This window comes from Myripristis murdjan, chromosome 9, assembly GCF_902150065.1.
Source record: "Myripristis murdjan chromosome 9, fMyrMur1.1, whole genome shotgun sequence".
Taxonomy (NCBI): Eukaryota; Metazoa; Chordata; class Actinopteri; order Holocentriformes; family Holocentridae; genus Myripristis; species Myripristis murdjan.
The window spans coordinates 9,743,721-9,758,554 of record NC_043988.1 but is presented as its reverse complement, the minus strand read 5'-3'; the positions used below and the strand labels follow the sequence as shown (position 1 = coordinate 9,758,554).

The window sequence follows — 14,834 nt, the reverse complement described above, 5'->3', positions numbered from 1 at the left end:
GGTCAGCAGACTTAGCTGATGATACGGTGAGTGTGCACAGTGGAAAAATGACCTGAAAACAGGACGGGCACAGAGTCCCTTATGAGCCGCAAAGAGAGCGCGGCGTGGACACAACTGTATTAGTGATTTGCTCTACATTGTTGTACTTCCTAAAGTGGCCACTAGGGGGTAACGTAGGTAAACGTAATCGCACACAGCCGACCAGCCCAGGATGACAGACTTGTGTTCTTGTCGAGGCGAAATCTGTCCAGCACACTCGGAATGACATTAAAAGGAAAAACGCTAGCGTAAGCTAGGTAAACTGTCGTTAGGAGAGGGCATTTTAACATAGTTTGTTAACTGGCTAATCGGTTGTGAGAAGCAACCGATTATTAATGTGGCGTTAATTTGAAGAAAGAACAGACGACATAGTTTAGGGTTGTGTTGACACAACCAGCTGCCGATACATTAACGTTAGCTGCCTCGCTAATGTTAACTCTGACTCGAGCATTAACGTCAACGTTAGCTTAGCTAGCGATTACTCTTGGCTCTCCAAAGTTATCTCCTTGATTTGGGTTGGCCTCTCGGTAAGCATAGCGTTAGCAAAGAGTTTCAAAGTTAGCGGTAGTGAACTTATTAACTTGCAGTTTAAGTGATGTGGAATAACCATGGCATCGATGCAGTTTGATGCAACATCAATGTCGCCAGAGAAAGAGTTTTGATATCTAGTTGTCAACAAGCTCGCTGACTTTAGCAAGGCTAGCCAGCTAACTAGCTAGCTAATATGGCCAAAATAGAGAACGGCCGTAAGTCAGTCGACACACGGAGTATCAGGACTATTAGCAGCAGTCATATTGACGATGAGAGCTCCCTGGGATCCGACTCTGAAATCAACGGCTTCACCAGCGACAGACAAACAGATAAATATGGATTCATCGGCGGGGCTCAGCAGTATTCAGAGGAATCGTAAGTTTGTTGCAACTCTGCACTGATTGATTGCAAATGACTGCATGTGTGTGGTTGCTCCAATGTGTCAGCCACATCTAACTAAGTAACTTAGCGAGATTATCCGCCAAGTTAGCTTAAGTTACGCTCAAATACCTAATGTCAGGCATTTGTGAGGGTATGTGATTTCTGTCTGAATTGTGAAAGCTAATGTTGACGTCTGTTGTGCGGCTGCCACTCCTGAGCTGAGCTTTCTTCTCCATTTTGCCAACCAGCTGCGTGGCACATTGCGGTTTGTTTATGCACGTTGCCTTATGTTTGGCCTTGCTTAACCTTAGAAATATAAACAGTGTTAAACACTGGTCAAGAGCAAGGTGTGAACACGGATATACAACATGTATTCTCGTTTGTCTATTCTGTGTGCCTCCTGCGTCCTGAAACAACATGACAGGTTCTCGTGTGTGTCTGGTAGATAGATCTCATGAGAGTTGATTCCTCTTGTAACCTTATTGTGTCTAGTTTGTTCCTACTGCCCACAGCAGGGCACTGGAATCAATATGTTGCATTGTTTCCTTTATTGATGCCTTCTGAGTTGGCTGTCCTGTCATGTAAACATTACTACAGATTCCTTTTCAGTCTGGGCTCAATTTGTCCTAGCTGAGAAACACAGGTTGCATTGTCTTGTTCATTATGTATCATTCATATGAATTTACTCAGCCTTTGAGGCAATATACAGTAAGTTGGTGAAGAAGAAGGCATCCCTTTCTTCACATTTACTCAGGGCCCCAAGCCTACATTATAGGACTGGAATCGTGGAAGGAATGAGTGAAAGTTGTGCCAAGCACTGGCTGGCTGAGAGCTTCCTGTTTTGTGGAGTTTTGGCAGGCTGTGGGCCACAGCTCTGGTGCCCCGTTACTAGAGGGCCTCTTCTGGCTCACAGTTTTATAGGTAGTCACAAATTCAGTTTGATGTACACTGTTTGGCAGTAATTGAAAGTAAGTCATCCTTGCTGAAGTTCTTTTCTAAGATGAAATCGGCGTCTCAGGGTATTGTATCCATAACATAGACTACCTCTTTTTAAAGAACGAGGGCTGTCCCAAGTTCAGAAACCTCTCTTTGAAGACTTGTCATACCCTGCAATTACAGGCTTGTGTTGATCAGATAATTATACAGCTTAGTTAAACATCAGGCCTCTCATAATGTAGGTTAGGTCTGCCTATATTTTTTTTTTTTGCGAATGTTTAATGCTCAGGTCCTGTTTTTTTCTTGGATGGATTTGAATTTTCCAAACTTAAATTACATCACACGACAGGCCCACCCTGGCTACAGCTCCTTGAGGTTACATAGTCATTGCCTTTGAATTGGTTCAGTCTGAGTTTGTATCTTTTGATCCCTCTCCAAACAAGTCTAGTAATCTACAATCTTTGCTATTTCTGCTCAATACAAAATTTAATTTAAAACAAAAGATATGATTGCAGCTCAGTGGTGGCTGCACACTCAGATGTTGCATAAAGATAATAAAAGGACATTCTCAGAATTGGTATCTGTTCCTGTTTTTTAATTACACCCACTTTGTATACAGTGGACTGTATATGGATACAATCAAATGACATGATATTTTCGACTTAATACCTTTATCAGTATTGTGATGGCACTAGGTGCTTTCACAAAATATTAACATGGTATTTTTGATGAGCAATCATTAGTGATGTGAATGTGATGATCAGACTTGTTCAGGCAAATAACAGAACAACTAGAGCAGTCTAATAAGTTCAGAAAATTACATCACTCAAGTGTTATGAAGCCTTTTAAACTAGGATATGACACAACTATGCTGTATCACTATATGAAGTCATCCAAAATCCCATATCTTCCCTCATATCAAAGTGTTGATATAGTACTGATATATAGCTCAGCACTAATCTGTATCCTAATTTCTTAGCTTTCATAGTAAGGGGTTTAATCTTCTCCCCCTAAGCATAAGAATAGGTCTACACTAAATATTGTTTAGTCTCATCTGTTTTTAAATATCAAGGAAGCGATGGTTAACATCTCCCCTCTCCTCTTTTGTGTGTGCAGGGCTCAGGATGTGCCCACAGAGGTGCTGCGGCAGAGGGAGGTGAAGTGGCTGGACATGCTCAGTCACTGGGACAAGTGGATGGTCAAGAGACACAACAAGGTCAGCACAGAGCGTTAACTCATTGACACAAAAAGCCAGGTGCTCATTTAATGTTTGTCTTATCAGCATGTGGATAAGAATTGAAACTGCACATATGCAAAAGGTTCCTTATTTTACACAGTATCGCATCCTCTGTTTAAAGGTAACTTTGTATTTGGTATCTTAGTTATAGCAGTTTTGTCTGCAAGCAACCGATTTTCTGCCAGGAGTAGTGTAGTTTTTTTTTTCCTTGGTAAAAGGAAAACAAATATCAGAAAGCAAGCAGTAGTTCTCAAGGAATATGTTTGCACAAAGACAAGGCTTCAGCTCACGCACTTTGTTTGCACCTTCACTGGTCTAGCTGGTTTAGCGCTGAGCTGCAACTTCACCTCGTTTCCATGAGTCAGCAGCAGGGCAGGACACAACCCATCCCTTTATCAAGTCATGCAACACGTCACGTGACAAATTCTCAGTCTGAGAGTCAGGGTGGGGCTGCACTGACATCACATGACCCAGCTCTGTAATTAAGGTACTGGAGAAGACAGGCCAAAGACTTGGTGTTAGCGCATAGAGCGTTCTCACCATGGTCACATTTACAGGCACAGCTCCTTTGTGTGTGAGAAGTGCATCATGTGAAGAAACTGTGAATTGAGCACTAAGTGTTTTTCCCCTGCTGTGCAATTAGGCTCACAAGTCAGGCGGTGAAGGTCAGGGTTTCTGTTCTGTCACTCTGTCCTGTTGGTGCATAACTATACTGAGGGTGTTGTGCTCTCCTTGGGGCAGGCTGCCAACATCATATGAGAAAAATAAACAGAACGGTCCAGAAATGGTAATGTGTGGTCATGATCTTAGCTTAGTTTTATCGTGAGTCAGTGGCTTATTGAAACACTGGAGTGAAGTAAATGAACATTCATATGAAACTGATACTTGAAATCAAACAGAAAAAAATACAGCTTGTTTGCAATGGGTTGTCGCTTTTTGTTAAAACATGGCATAAATATTATAGTTGTTGAGTCCAGTGCTTTTTCAGCTGTGAGCATCTGTACCAGGACAAATCCCACACATTACACTCATGGTGTTCCAAGTTAATATTTAGTTGCTTGTCTCTGTAAACAGTAACCACACAAAGTTTGGACCCATTAAGACCGCTAGAGTCTTGTTATCTTCCTAAGAGATGCTTCACCAAGCAGAAATTGAGCCTCTTGTGTAAAACATTTTAGTGGAATTTCATGAATGATTCACACTGTGTCCAGAATGCACCTTGGCATTAAGACTCCTCCAGGCTAACCTTTTATGGAATCCATGTCTTTTCAGAAAGGGAGGTTGTATGACCTGAGTGATAGAACTGATCCTTTTATCCTTGACTAGAAAAGTAACTGCAAATTCTGTATGATGTCCATGAGGCTTTAAAAAATATGTCAGAGTGTAGGCCAAGAATGCTGTTTGATCACAGATTTCATAGGCATTGTATGTAAAAGTCTGTGACCAAATATTGGCCATTGATATGTGAAATTTATTTTCAGTTATCAATACTTATTAATACTTATTCAGCTGTAATGGTGAGGCCTAACCCTGCCATTTCTGTAACATATTTTGCACAACATGGAAATAATCAAATAAAGTGTCACAAACTGTGGCTGTTTGCCTCTCACTCTTTTGAACAGATAATTGCATTTCACAAGTATTCAGCAAAAGGAATCAGTTTCATGTGACTAGTCCAATACTTTTACCACTGGCAGCACACACTGGCTTGCTTGCATAATGCCTTCCAATCCATTTCTCGGGAGACAGCGGCCTTGTGACAAGCCGTCATCGCACATGTCCCCTTTTTCCGCTGCTTTGTTTGGTAAGTTACCCGCTGTGTCTCTGTGGCTCAGGTGAGGCTGCGGTGCCAGAAAGGGATTCCTCCTGCCCTCCGAGGCCGAGCATGGCTCTACCTGTCAGGCGGGAAGGTGAAGAGAGAGCAGAACCAAGGAAAGTTTCAGGTCAGCCGCCTCTCACTTTCACTTCCTCTTCACAGCTCTTTTTTGTGCTGTGTTTTGGTAGCTACATTCCAGCAGAAAAAGTTATTGAAACTATTAACTCGCTTGCTTCCTTGGTTCAGAACCCTGGTGTGTGTTTGTGCAGAGTTGGGATTGATTCATTTTTAATTAAACTGCTATTCAATGGGCATTGATACAGCTTTCATTTACAGTTTTCATTCAAGACAGGGAATCTTTGAGAAAATAGACTTCCCAAATATTGGTTGCTGTATATTCCACAGTGGTGCTACTGTGTCTCACAGTCAGTCTTCTCTGTGGGTTTTGTCAGGAGCTGGATAGTCAGGCAGGGGACCCCAAATGGCTCGACGTGATAGAGAAGGATCTCCATCGACAGTTTCCTTTCCACGAGATGTTTGTGTCTCGGGGAGGACATGGGTAAGTTTAGGGATCAGAGTTATGTCATGTTAGTATACACTGGAATGTGTGACAATATACTGTTTGCCGTTTGGTTTGACTGTTTGGCTGCTCTGTGTGTGTGTGTCTGTGTGTGTATGCATGTTGACCCCTGCAGGCAGCAGGACTTGTTCCGTGTTCTCAAGGCCTACACTCTGTACAGACCAGAGGAGGGATACTGCCAGGCTCAGGCCCCCATCGCTGCTGTGCTGCTCATGCACATGCCTGCAGAGGTATGCCTTTGCTCTGCCACAATGACCATGTAAACCCCACTGGCTCCTTCCACATACACAGCATACACTCAGTGGAAATTAGCTATAACCATACAGTGTGCCGGTAGGCCCTGTGATTCTGCGTCTGCTGTATAGTTATTGTGTCTCCGTGCCAGCGCTGCTAAGACAAATTGCTGTACATTTATTATCGTTGGCCATTAAAGCAACTCTGATTGTTAACATGTGTTCACATCGTGATGTTTAGGCCTGAAGGCCCTGGAAGGTTCAGGGTGACCTTGATGCAAGCAGGGTGCATGCATCAAGTCCTGAAAAATACCAAACAGACTACACACATCCTGAGCCACAACTCAAATGCTGCACAAGAACAAACTGTGGTTGATTAAAAAAGAACAAACCTGAACACTTATTTGAGGCCCCCACAGTGATATTTTAATAAATACATGAAAACAACATGGTACTACATCAAACCAAACAAAAATTGCCTCATTAGGGCAGCATGAAATAAGTGTCCATGGTTTTGCACTTTTTCTCTAGGTGTCATGTCCTTATTATTATCAAAGTGCAAATTTCCGTCATTTCACGTTAACTGATTTCCATGTGGACAGAGAAAATGCCCTATCAAAGGAATGGTTCCACTTAGTTTCCTGACATCATCTGTGTTTGTTTCCACAGGATGCCTTCTGGGGGCTGGTCCAAATCTGTGAGAAGTATCTTCCTGGATACTATAGTCCTGGCCTGGTGAGAATGAGACACACACTACACTAAAAGCATATAGGATGACATCACCAGGTGCTGGAAGTACACTATAGAACATTTGTCTCCGCAGTGAAGAAATAAAAGCTCTTCCCTGGCTCTCATCTCTGAGTAACACAACTACAGTTAGACCGCAGTGCAGTCAGGCTGCAGGAGAGTGCACACTTGTATGCAGGAATTCTGTGGTGAAAACATAATGATTAAACCAGTCAGATGTGTTTAGACTGTTGGCTAAAGGTGTTGTTGCTATTCATGACAACCCACAATTTGATACTGTGGCACAAGCTACTCAAGTGACTTCAAATCAGCTCTGCATGTTGGCCACCATCCAGCCAACATCATTGCTTTGTAGTGTTCCATCATTTATTTTAATGGATCATTAGATTTACAGATAAAATGTTTTCATCAGGAAAGCATCACAGGGAAAAAAAGAACAGGAAAACTGTAAAAGACGGGGTACTACAAAATTGTAGTTGGCTGATAAATCAGTCCTTATGTTGGATGAAACCGTTGCATGTTAGACCAGCAACAATACCGTGTGGTGGTAATGGATTCTCTCATTGTGCATGAATGGGAGTCCATAAGAAAGCAGTGGATTAGGTTTCAGCCCTGACAATATGTTCCAACATGGCTTTTGCTTTTCCTGCCTGTGTCCCTTTCAGGAGGCTATACAGCTCGACGGAGAGATCTTGTTTGCCCTGCTGCGGCGCGTCTCCCCTATAGCCTACCGTCACCTGGAGAAGCACAAGATCGACCCCATCCTCTACATGACTGAATGGTTCATGTGTGCCTTCTCTAGAACGCTGCCCTGGGCCTCTGTGCTGCGTGTCTGGGACATGTTCCTCTGTGACGGTAACATCGGCTTTCGCACACACCACGATAACGCCATAGTTGTAGCGCTACCAGACATTGTAAACAAATGATTCATCATAGCTCTCTTTTAATGACCCTACTCAGCTAGCTCATTGACCTGTTTTTGTTCCTTCCCTCAGGAGTGAAGATAATCTTCCGCGTGGGTTTGGTGTTGCTAAAGAGCATGTTGGGAACCCGGGAGAAGCTGAAGGCCTGCCAGGGCCTGTATGAAACTATGGAGCTTCTCAGGGCCATAGACGCTCGATACATGCAAGAGGGCTTCCTGGTCCGAGAGGTAAGAGCAGAAGTGGGATAAACAGTGCACTAAGGTGGTTGCCAAGCATCCGCACCTCTGAAGTGTGCCTGAGCAAAATTCTGAAGCCTTATGAAGCTGCTGCTCTGTAGCTCAGCCTGACCTCTACGAGATAAATAGTGAATCACAGAAAAATTAGGAAAACATCTCCCACTAGAACTTAACAGGATCAGTCACATGCCAATAGAAATAGAGTATCACATCATGATATTTTCAGATATTTTCATGATTCATCATCATATTTTTCATCTTGCTTATATATGTTAAGGCTAAGCTGCGAGTTAATGAAACCTACAGCCATTTGGCTTGTAGGTTTTGTAGCTTTTTCAATATATTGTGTCAATTTTTTGTCAAGTTTTTTTAAACAAGTTAAAGAATAGCTTAACAAAGACCATCAGGATCTCTCAAAGTGGGTTTTCAGACTTGTCTTTATGAGTTAGTCTCAAAAGGAGAACAACCACTGCATAGTTTCCATACACCATTTAAAATAGTACTGAAACCCTGAGAACAGAGCTCTGAAGCAAGATTTCTATTTAATGTATAGTCATCGAACAGTTTTAGGATTTTTTTTCCCAGCAAGGCATTTCTGTTACAGAAAATGTGCAGAAATGTGAATTGTCCTGCATGGTCAAAGATCGGTTGACACGTGAGCCTCTGCTGCCATTTTTTTTTTTTTTTTTTTTTCTCTCTCGATGAAACTGGATGGATTTTGACATTTGGGACTGGCACACACCAATGAGGCCAATCAAGAAACTGATTGATGCACTACAGCGCCACTCACAGGCCAACAAAGCTTAAAGCGTCATGCTTGATACCTCCAGCACTGCTCATTCAGATTTCATGAACCTTTGGGGAGTCATGCATTTTAAATTTACTGTCCAGTAAACTGATGGGCCACCACAGCACCACCAACAGGCCCAGAAGCAGCAGTGTATCACACACTGCACACCACACATCCAGTAAATAATAAATAAATAAATAACCCCAGGGTGACTTGCAGTTGTGACGGATATGATGTGATGGTCACTGCTGACTTATTCATTCATTCATTCATTCATTTATTTATTTATTTGTTTGTTTTAGACACAAAGATGTGGGTCAACTAAATTCTAAATAAACGGTGAGAATAGAAACATATGACAAAGCTGTCACACGGAATGTCAAACTTATAATACTACTGCTTATTTTACTATTAATAAGACCATCAGTTTTTGACAGGTCTGAAATACACTGCATCACCTGAATGACAAATCTCAGCAACTTGAGTGTCAGAATATTTCTGTTTTTATTCCTAAGACATTTTGGTGGTCCTTCATGTGTGTTCAACTTCATGGACAGTATTTCTGACAAACATTGAAGGCAGCATTGGTCAGTCCCCTTTGTTCTCAAGCAACATGTTTAACCACATAATAATTAAGATTGATGGTGAGTAGGAAATATATGCAATGATTTGGGGGCTCAGAAAACTAGAGAATAAAAGTAGCTGCAGCTAAAGCTCTCAGTGGAAATTGTGCATGAATTTTAAAGTATCCTGATAAATCACAGTGTCTGCAGTTTCCTTATGGTGGCTAGTCTTGAATGGTGATGATCCAAGTAGAACATGATTACTTGGCACTAAAGCACCCAGTGCTAGCCTCTTTGGAACGCACATGGGCCTCTGTTGGTTTCTTATTTAATGATGTAATGGAGCCCTGTGTCACTCATGGTGGATATGGAGTTTACAGAGAACAATGGTTGTTCAGAAATACAGCGGAGAGAACAGAAGAGAGTCTGAGAGCGTGAATTAAAGTGATACAGAGACAAATTGACCAGAGTGCTGGCTGAACAGCGTCTGGTTCCTGTGCCAAGTTTTGTGTGAGTGTCTGTGCGGTCTGACAATAGCCTCTCTTATGGGCATGGGCATCTTTACTGTGGGTGACCGTGCATCCACATCAGCCCCAGGCCCTTTGGCATTTACTGACGAAGTTCAGAACAGGAGCACAATAAGCAGGCACGGAAGGAACTCATTTTCCAGTATGGACTGTTAGTTTCCTCTGAGGTTGATTTGTATGTTAACAACCTCAGCTGTGTTTCCGTGACTAACTGGCGCTGCGCTCTCTTTTTGTGCCAGATCCTGGAGCTGCCGGTGACGGCCCGAGAGGTGGAGAGGGAGCATCACAGCCAGGTGAAGCGCTGGAAAAAGATCCGCGGTGAGCTGAATTTTAAATCTCCTCCCAGAATGCATGGTGCGCGGTTCATCATGTTAGCCGAGCCGCCCAGGCGCCAGGACTTGCAGCAAAACCCCACTATCGTCGTTGAGGCATCTCAGCCCACCCCGCAGCTGAAGAAGAGCAAGGAGGAGAAGAGCAAGAAAAAGAAGAGCGTGAAGAAAAAACAGCCCATAGAGGAGATCCCCAATCCTTACCCCCTTCTTAGTGATCCTCCTCCTCCGCCTAAGGAGCCGCCGGCCCCGCCTCCAGTCAGCAGCGAGATGCCACAGATCCCTCAACAGACTTTGATAGACTCGCCTCAGCAGGAGCATCCGCCCCCAACAGACCTTTCTCTTGCCAAAGAATCTCCCCTGCAGCAATCCACACAGAGCCTCAGCAGCACGGAGCAGGACACGTACCTGTAGCTCCCTCTAGGGTCCAGCAGCGGCGGAGCACCAGCATAACTCAGCCAGCAACCAGCCAATCATGCCAGGGCATCTCCTGGCCAGCATCACCATTCAGTCCTCAGCCGGGGTCCGACTGTGTTTTCTTCAGCATACCGTTGTAGACACCATTTTGCCTAGGACACTTTTGGTATACACTAAGGTGTCTTTGCCATGTGTGAAACAACTTCAATGCCTACACCATTTCTTCATCTGATGTTGATGTTACCTCTACTTGAGTCTTTATTCAGACCATGTGTCTTAGTATTCTTTGTGCAAGGGAGACATGTTACTGACTTATTGGGAGTAAAGTAATTTGTTTATCAGATGTCTTGGGAGCAGTTTGGTTTAGAGTTTCAAGGGGAACTTGAGGAACAGTAAAGAGCCACAGTTTGTATTCTTCTATACATTTCCACTCAAATACAGCACTGTTGAATTCATTCAGATAATACAGCATTGCAGTGAATGTAAACTCCTGATACAAATTCTGTGGCTTGTAGCTTTTTTAAATTTTTTATTCAAACACTGTTCAAGTTCCCCAGTCATCTGCTTTCACATGGCTCAAAGAAACCTTTTTCATTCACTAGAGGGCAGCCTTGCAGCTTCCAGCTGTGATTCCTGTTACATTTCCTGTTTGAAAAGCCACTCACAGTAGAGTGGGAATCCTTTCCATTAAATCTCCAGTCCAGTTGGGACTTCATCTTATGAGGTCATGCCAATCATTTTCCAATAAAGGAACATTGTATTGTCATTTTCTGTTTTCTTACAAGTCAATGGAAAATGTGCTTCCTAATTTGATGTAACTGAAATGTAATTAACCTAAGCTCTGTAACTTAAAGTGCTGTTTTGACTGATACAACATTGTTTCCTGGTCAGTTCTTGATCCTGATTTTCAAAAAGCATTTTTGTTTTCAGCACAGTATAAAACATGACACCTGTTATGATTGTGTGTGCCTTGCAAGTTTTGTGCACAAGTGGTCAAAATGCCACAGCATGTGGGACTGTGTGTTTTCAGTTGATGTGGCCTAAGTCCTTATGAAGTCCAATGCTCACAGAGCCAGGCACTTCCAGCCTCTTCAGAGCAGCAGTAACTCATGTTACTTTGGCAGCAGAAAGGAGAACACTGGACATTCCTCACTGTATGACACATTCCTGCCCTCTTAATAGCTAATCTGTCTAAAAACTGTCTTTTTGCCAAATGCAAATCTGTCTTATGTATGTATTGTGCATGTAATTCTTTTGACATCTTGGAAACTGTGTGAATGCCAGCGGATCATCTAATGGTGCTGACCTTATTCCTGGTATTGCTCAAACAGGTGCTTGAAGTGTATTGGGTCTTTGATTAATTCTTTTTTTTTTTTTTGTGCTAGAATTTCCAAAGCAAGTTCATTCTGGGATGATTGACAGCCGCTGCCTGTGACCATGCACTCTTTAACACCAAGAGGGATTTAGTTATTTGATGAAGCTTTTTGGGATATCTGTAACATTTCTGTTTTGACACTTTGGTTCGTTCTTCTGGGAAATAGGACAGGGTTTCTGCAGTTCCTTAAAGTCCAGAAATCTTAATTTTAGGCCCTATTTAGATAGGTTTTAAAAATTGATTGGATTATAAAGTTAATATCACTTGTATAAAGTTGCCTTAACTTAAGTCTTACCTTTAAATGTGGGGGGAAAACTCCTGTTGATCACGCTGTAACAAAACCAATAACCACTGAGGCGTTCTGTGCAGCTGTGTGCAGTCATGTTCAGTTCAGTGTTCCTGTTGAATATGAGGAAATTCATTTACTTTGCAAGTGTTTTCTGGGACTTTCTAGTATGTGTTTAAAAAAGATCATAAAATTCAGTCAGAATGGTCTTAAATGTCTTAATTTAGCTTGTTGAAACCTGCAGAAACCTTGAAGGGAAACATGCTGGGATTGTGAGGCTTCTTTTTTTTGTCATTTTGACCACAGTCTGTTTTTGTGTCTAATGGACACTGAGCTCCTTGGAGGCAGAAGCTTGTGAGTCTGTTTTATAGCTTGTTGAGACAATGATAAATTAACTGGGAGCGATTTTTTTTCTTTGTTTGACATACGTAAACACGCAAGTATTATACAAAATGTGTTTGTGTACACTCTTCCACTAAAAGCCTTTGCTACAGAATGCATGTACAGGTTAGTCATTATAAAAAGCAATAAGGTTTCAAAGGATAACACATTTCCAGTGCTCTATATTCCTCGCCTGTATGCAATAGTTTTTTAGTCGCTTGTATTACACACCTCACATTTTGCTGATGTTCTATTTTAATTTAATGCTCATTGTGTAGATATGACATGTAAAATAACAAATTGTTTTTGTATTGAAATGTATTTTTCAAGTCACAATGCCATATTTTATTCAGCAGTTAAATGAACTGCAGAGGGAGTATCAAAGGAATTTGAATTTTAGGGCAATATAATATGGATGGACAATTGTAACACTAAAAAAATGTTCCTTGGGAATATGGGGATTATTGATAGTAACTTTTAAAGCATTTCAGATGTTTTTTTTTATTATTATCTCTGGGGACAGATTGGTTTTCCTTTGCCATTCACAGGTAACACATTAAGTTTTAACCAAGACTCATGTGACAAGAGAGGGCATCACGCCTAATTATCAGTTTGACTTCTACAAATAAAATTTTGATCAAAACCAACGTCAACTTTGTCATTGCATGTTCATTGATTATCATTAGCAGATAATGACAATAACACAGTCTGGGTAAATATGATGCAGTAGATAAGGAGGTAACCGATAACCTTGATTCTTCTGCATGTGCTTACTTTGTTGTACGCAGTGACTCATTTTCAACAGAAGATGGAGCAACAGTTTTCTCTTTCAGATAACTGATGTGCAAGTAAAACCATCATCACTACAGCAAGGTCTCAAGCCCACTACAGGGCTCCTTTAAAGCATTCTAGGGGTTCTTCAGCACAACAAAAGGTCAACTTTGACTTTTATTTTATTTTTACCTTTATTAACAGGAAGACACTTGAGATAAAATCTCTTTTCAAGGGAGACATGGCTAAGATAGCACACCATTACAAGGTTACAAAAATAATAAAACAGAGCATGACAAAAACAGACTAGGGACAATTAAAAATAGATCATGTTAAAAACAGACAAGGGACAGCAGATATATAGTACAAAATCCAGTTTAGGAATAGGAATTCCTATTCCTTTGGTTACCCTTTTTTTTTTTTTTTTTTTTTTTTTTACTCTCTCAGGGAGACAAAATCATTAAGCTGTAGTGTGACCTCCTCAGATAAGGTTCTGTGGAATAAAACATTATCAAATGGGAGTTTATGCTGTGATATGTATCTGTGTGAGGGGTGCTTGAAATGAAAAAGTCTGGGAAGCAGCTGTAGGAGTGTATCCACTCATGACAGAAATATTTGACTCTCTCCAAAAAAGCTTTCTCTTTGGCCTGAGCAATATCCAGAGGTCATTCTGGTCCATCTACTATCTAGACTAATGACAGGTTGCTTTGCTGCTCTGTTCTTAATTGATTCTTTGAGTTGTCTAACACCTCTTTTCCCCACCTCAAGGTGTGGGATAATTGGAGTTTTGCCTTGGGCTTTAAAGAATTCATTGCAAACTGCCACCTCTGTGACCTCAGTAAGCCTGCTGGCTCATTTCTTGAAGTCCAGCGAGGTGTGAGCTGCAGCTACCGGCCTCTGGTTATCAGTGGTGGAGGTTAGTGTTCAGGGGACAAGCTCTATCAAGTGTATTTTACACACAGCTGCAGGTAGGTATGTAGATGTAACCATTATCTTACTGCAGGTTATATGTGTTGCCCACCTGTTAGAAAAAGACAAATTATCAGTGGTGTTTGAAAGCCATTGTAGACTGTCACCCCACCGAGGCTATTACGGACCATTACAAGACCTGATGATGTTTACCCACATGAGGCACAGCAACAGTTAATGGTCGAGGCCCCTGAGGAATGCATGCACCGTCACGCTTTCCCTCTTTGCAGTGGACACCTGGCCCTCTTTCAGTGCCACCGTGCCATTTACATCTCAAAGGAGCGCTACCAAGAAGGCGCTCTCTGTGCTCCCTTCCTTACTCCAGAAATGATCTGATTTATCTCTTCATCAACGGAAATATATGCCTTTAGAGAGCCATTCCCGCCTTTCTTGTCCCCAGCTCATGGAGATGGGAGAGGGGAGCGGTGAAAAGAGAGACTTGTGATCCTCCGTGTGATCCCCGACCCAACGGACCCCTGTCACAGTGGTTGATTCATGTGATGCGGGTGACTTTCCCTCTTGCTCCCAGGCTCAGTGTGTTAGGGCATGGGGCGGGGTGGGGGTGTGGGGGTGGGGTGGGTTATAGCGCAAAGCAAAAGGCGCCTGTGTTTTCAGAGGTATCCGATTCCCACGTTTGATGGAGCATGACAGGTTGGCTCAGGTCATATTAAAAGGTCGCAGTAACGAATATGAGGGCAGGCCTTGTGATTCTCTATGCAGGTGAACTTTCCACGGCAGGGAGAATGAGGAAGAAGTTATTTATTGCA

General features: G+C 42.3%; 1 protein-coding gene across 1 annotated transcript; it reads left to right on the top strand.

The window, feature by feature from the left end:
* The first annotated feature begins 171 nt into the window (after positions 1–171).
* On the top strand, positions 172–12,974 carry LOC115365405 (TBC1 domain family member 10A-like). Its single transcript, XM_030060394.1, has 9 exons — positions 172–945; positions 3,004–3,103; positions 4,960–5,067; positions 5,393–5,499; positions 5,636–5,750; positions 6,423–6,488; positions 7,166–7,355; positions 7,496–7,650; positions 9,779–12,974. The coding sequence occupies exons 1-9, from the start codon at positions 764–766 to the stop codon at positions 10,280–10,282; spliced, it is 1,527 nt and encodes a 508-aa protein (XP_029916254.1). The 5' UTR covers positions 172–763; the 3' UTR covers positions 10,283–12,974.
* The last annotated feature ends 1,860 nt before the right edge of the window (positions 12,975–14,834 follow it).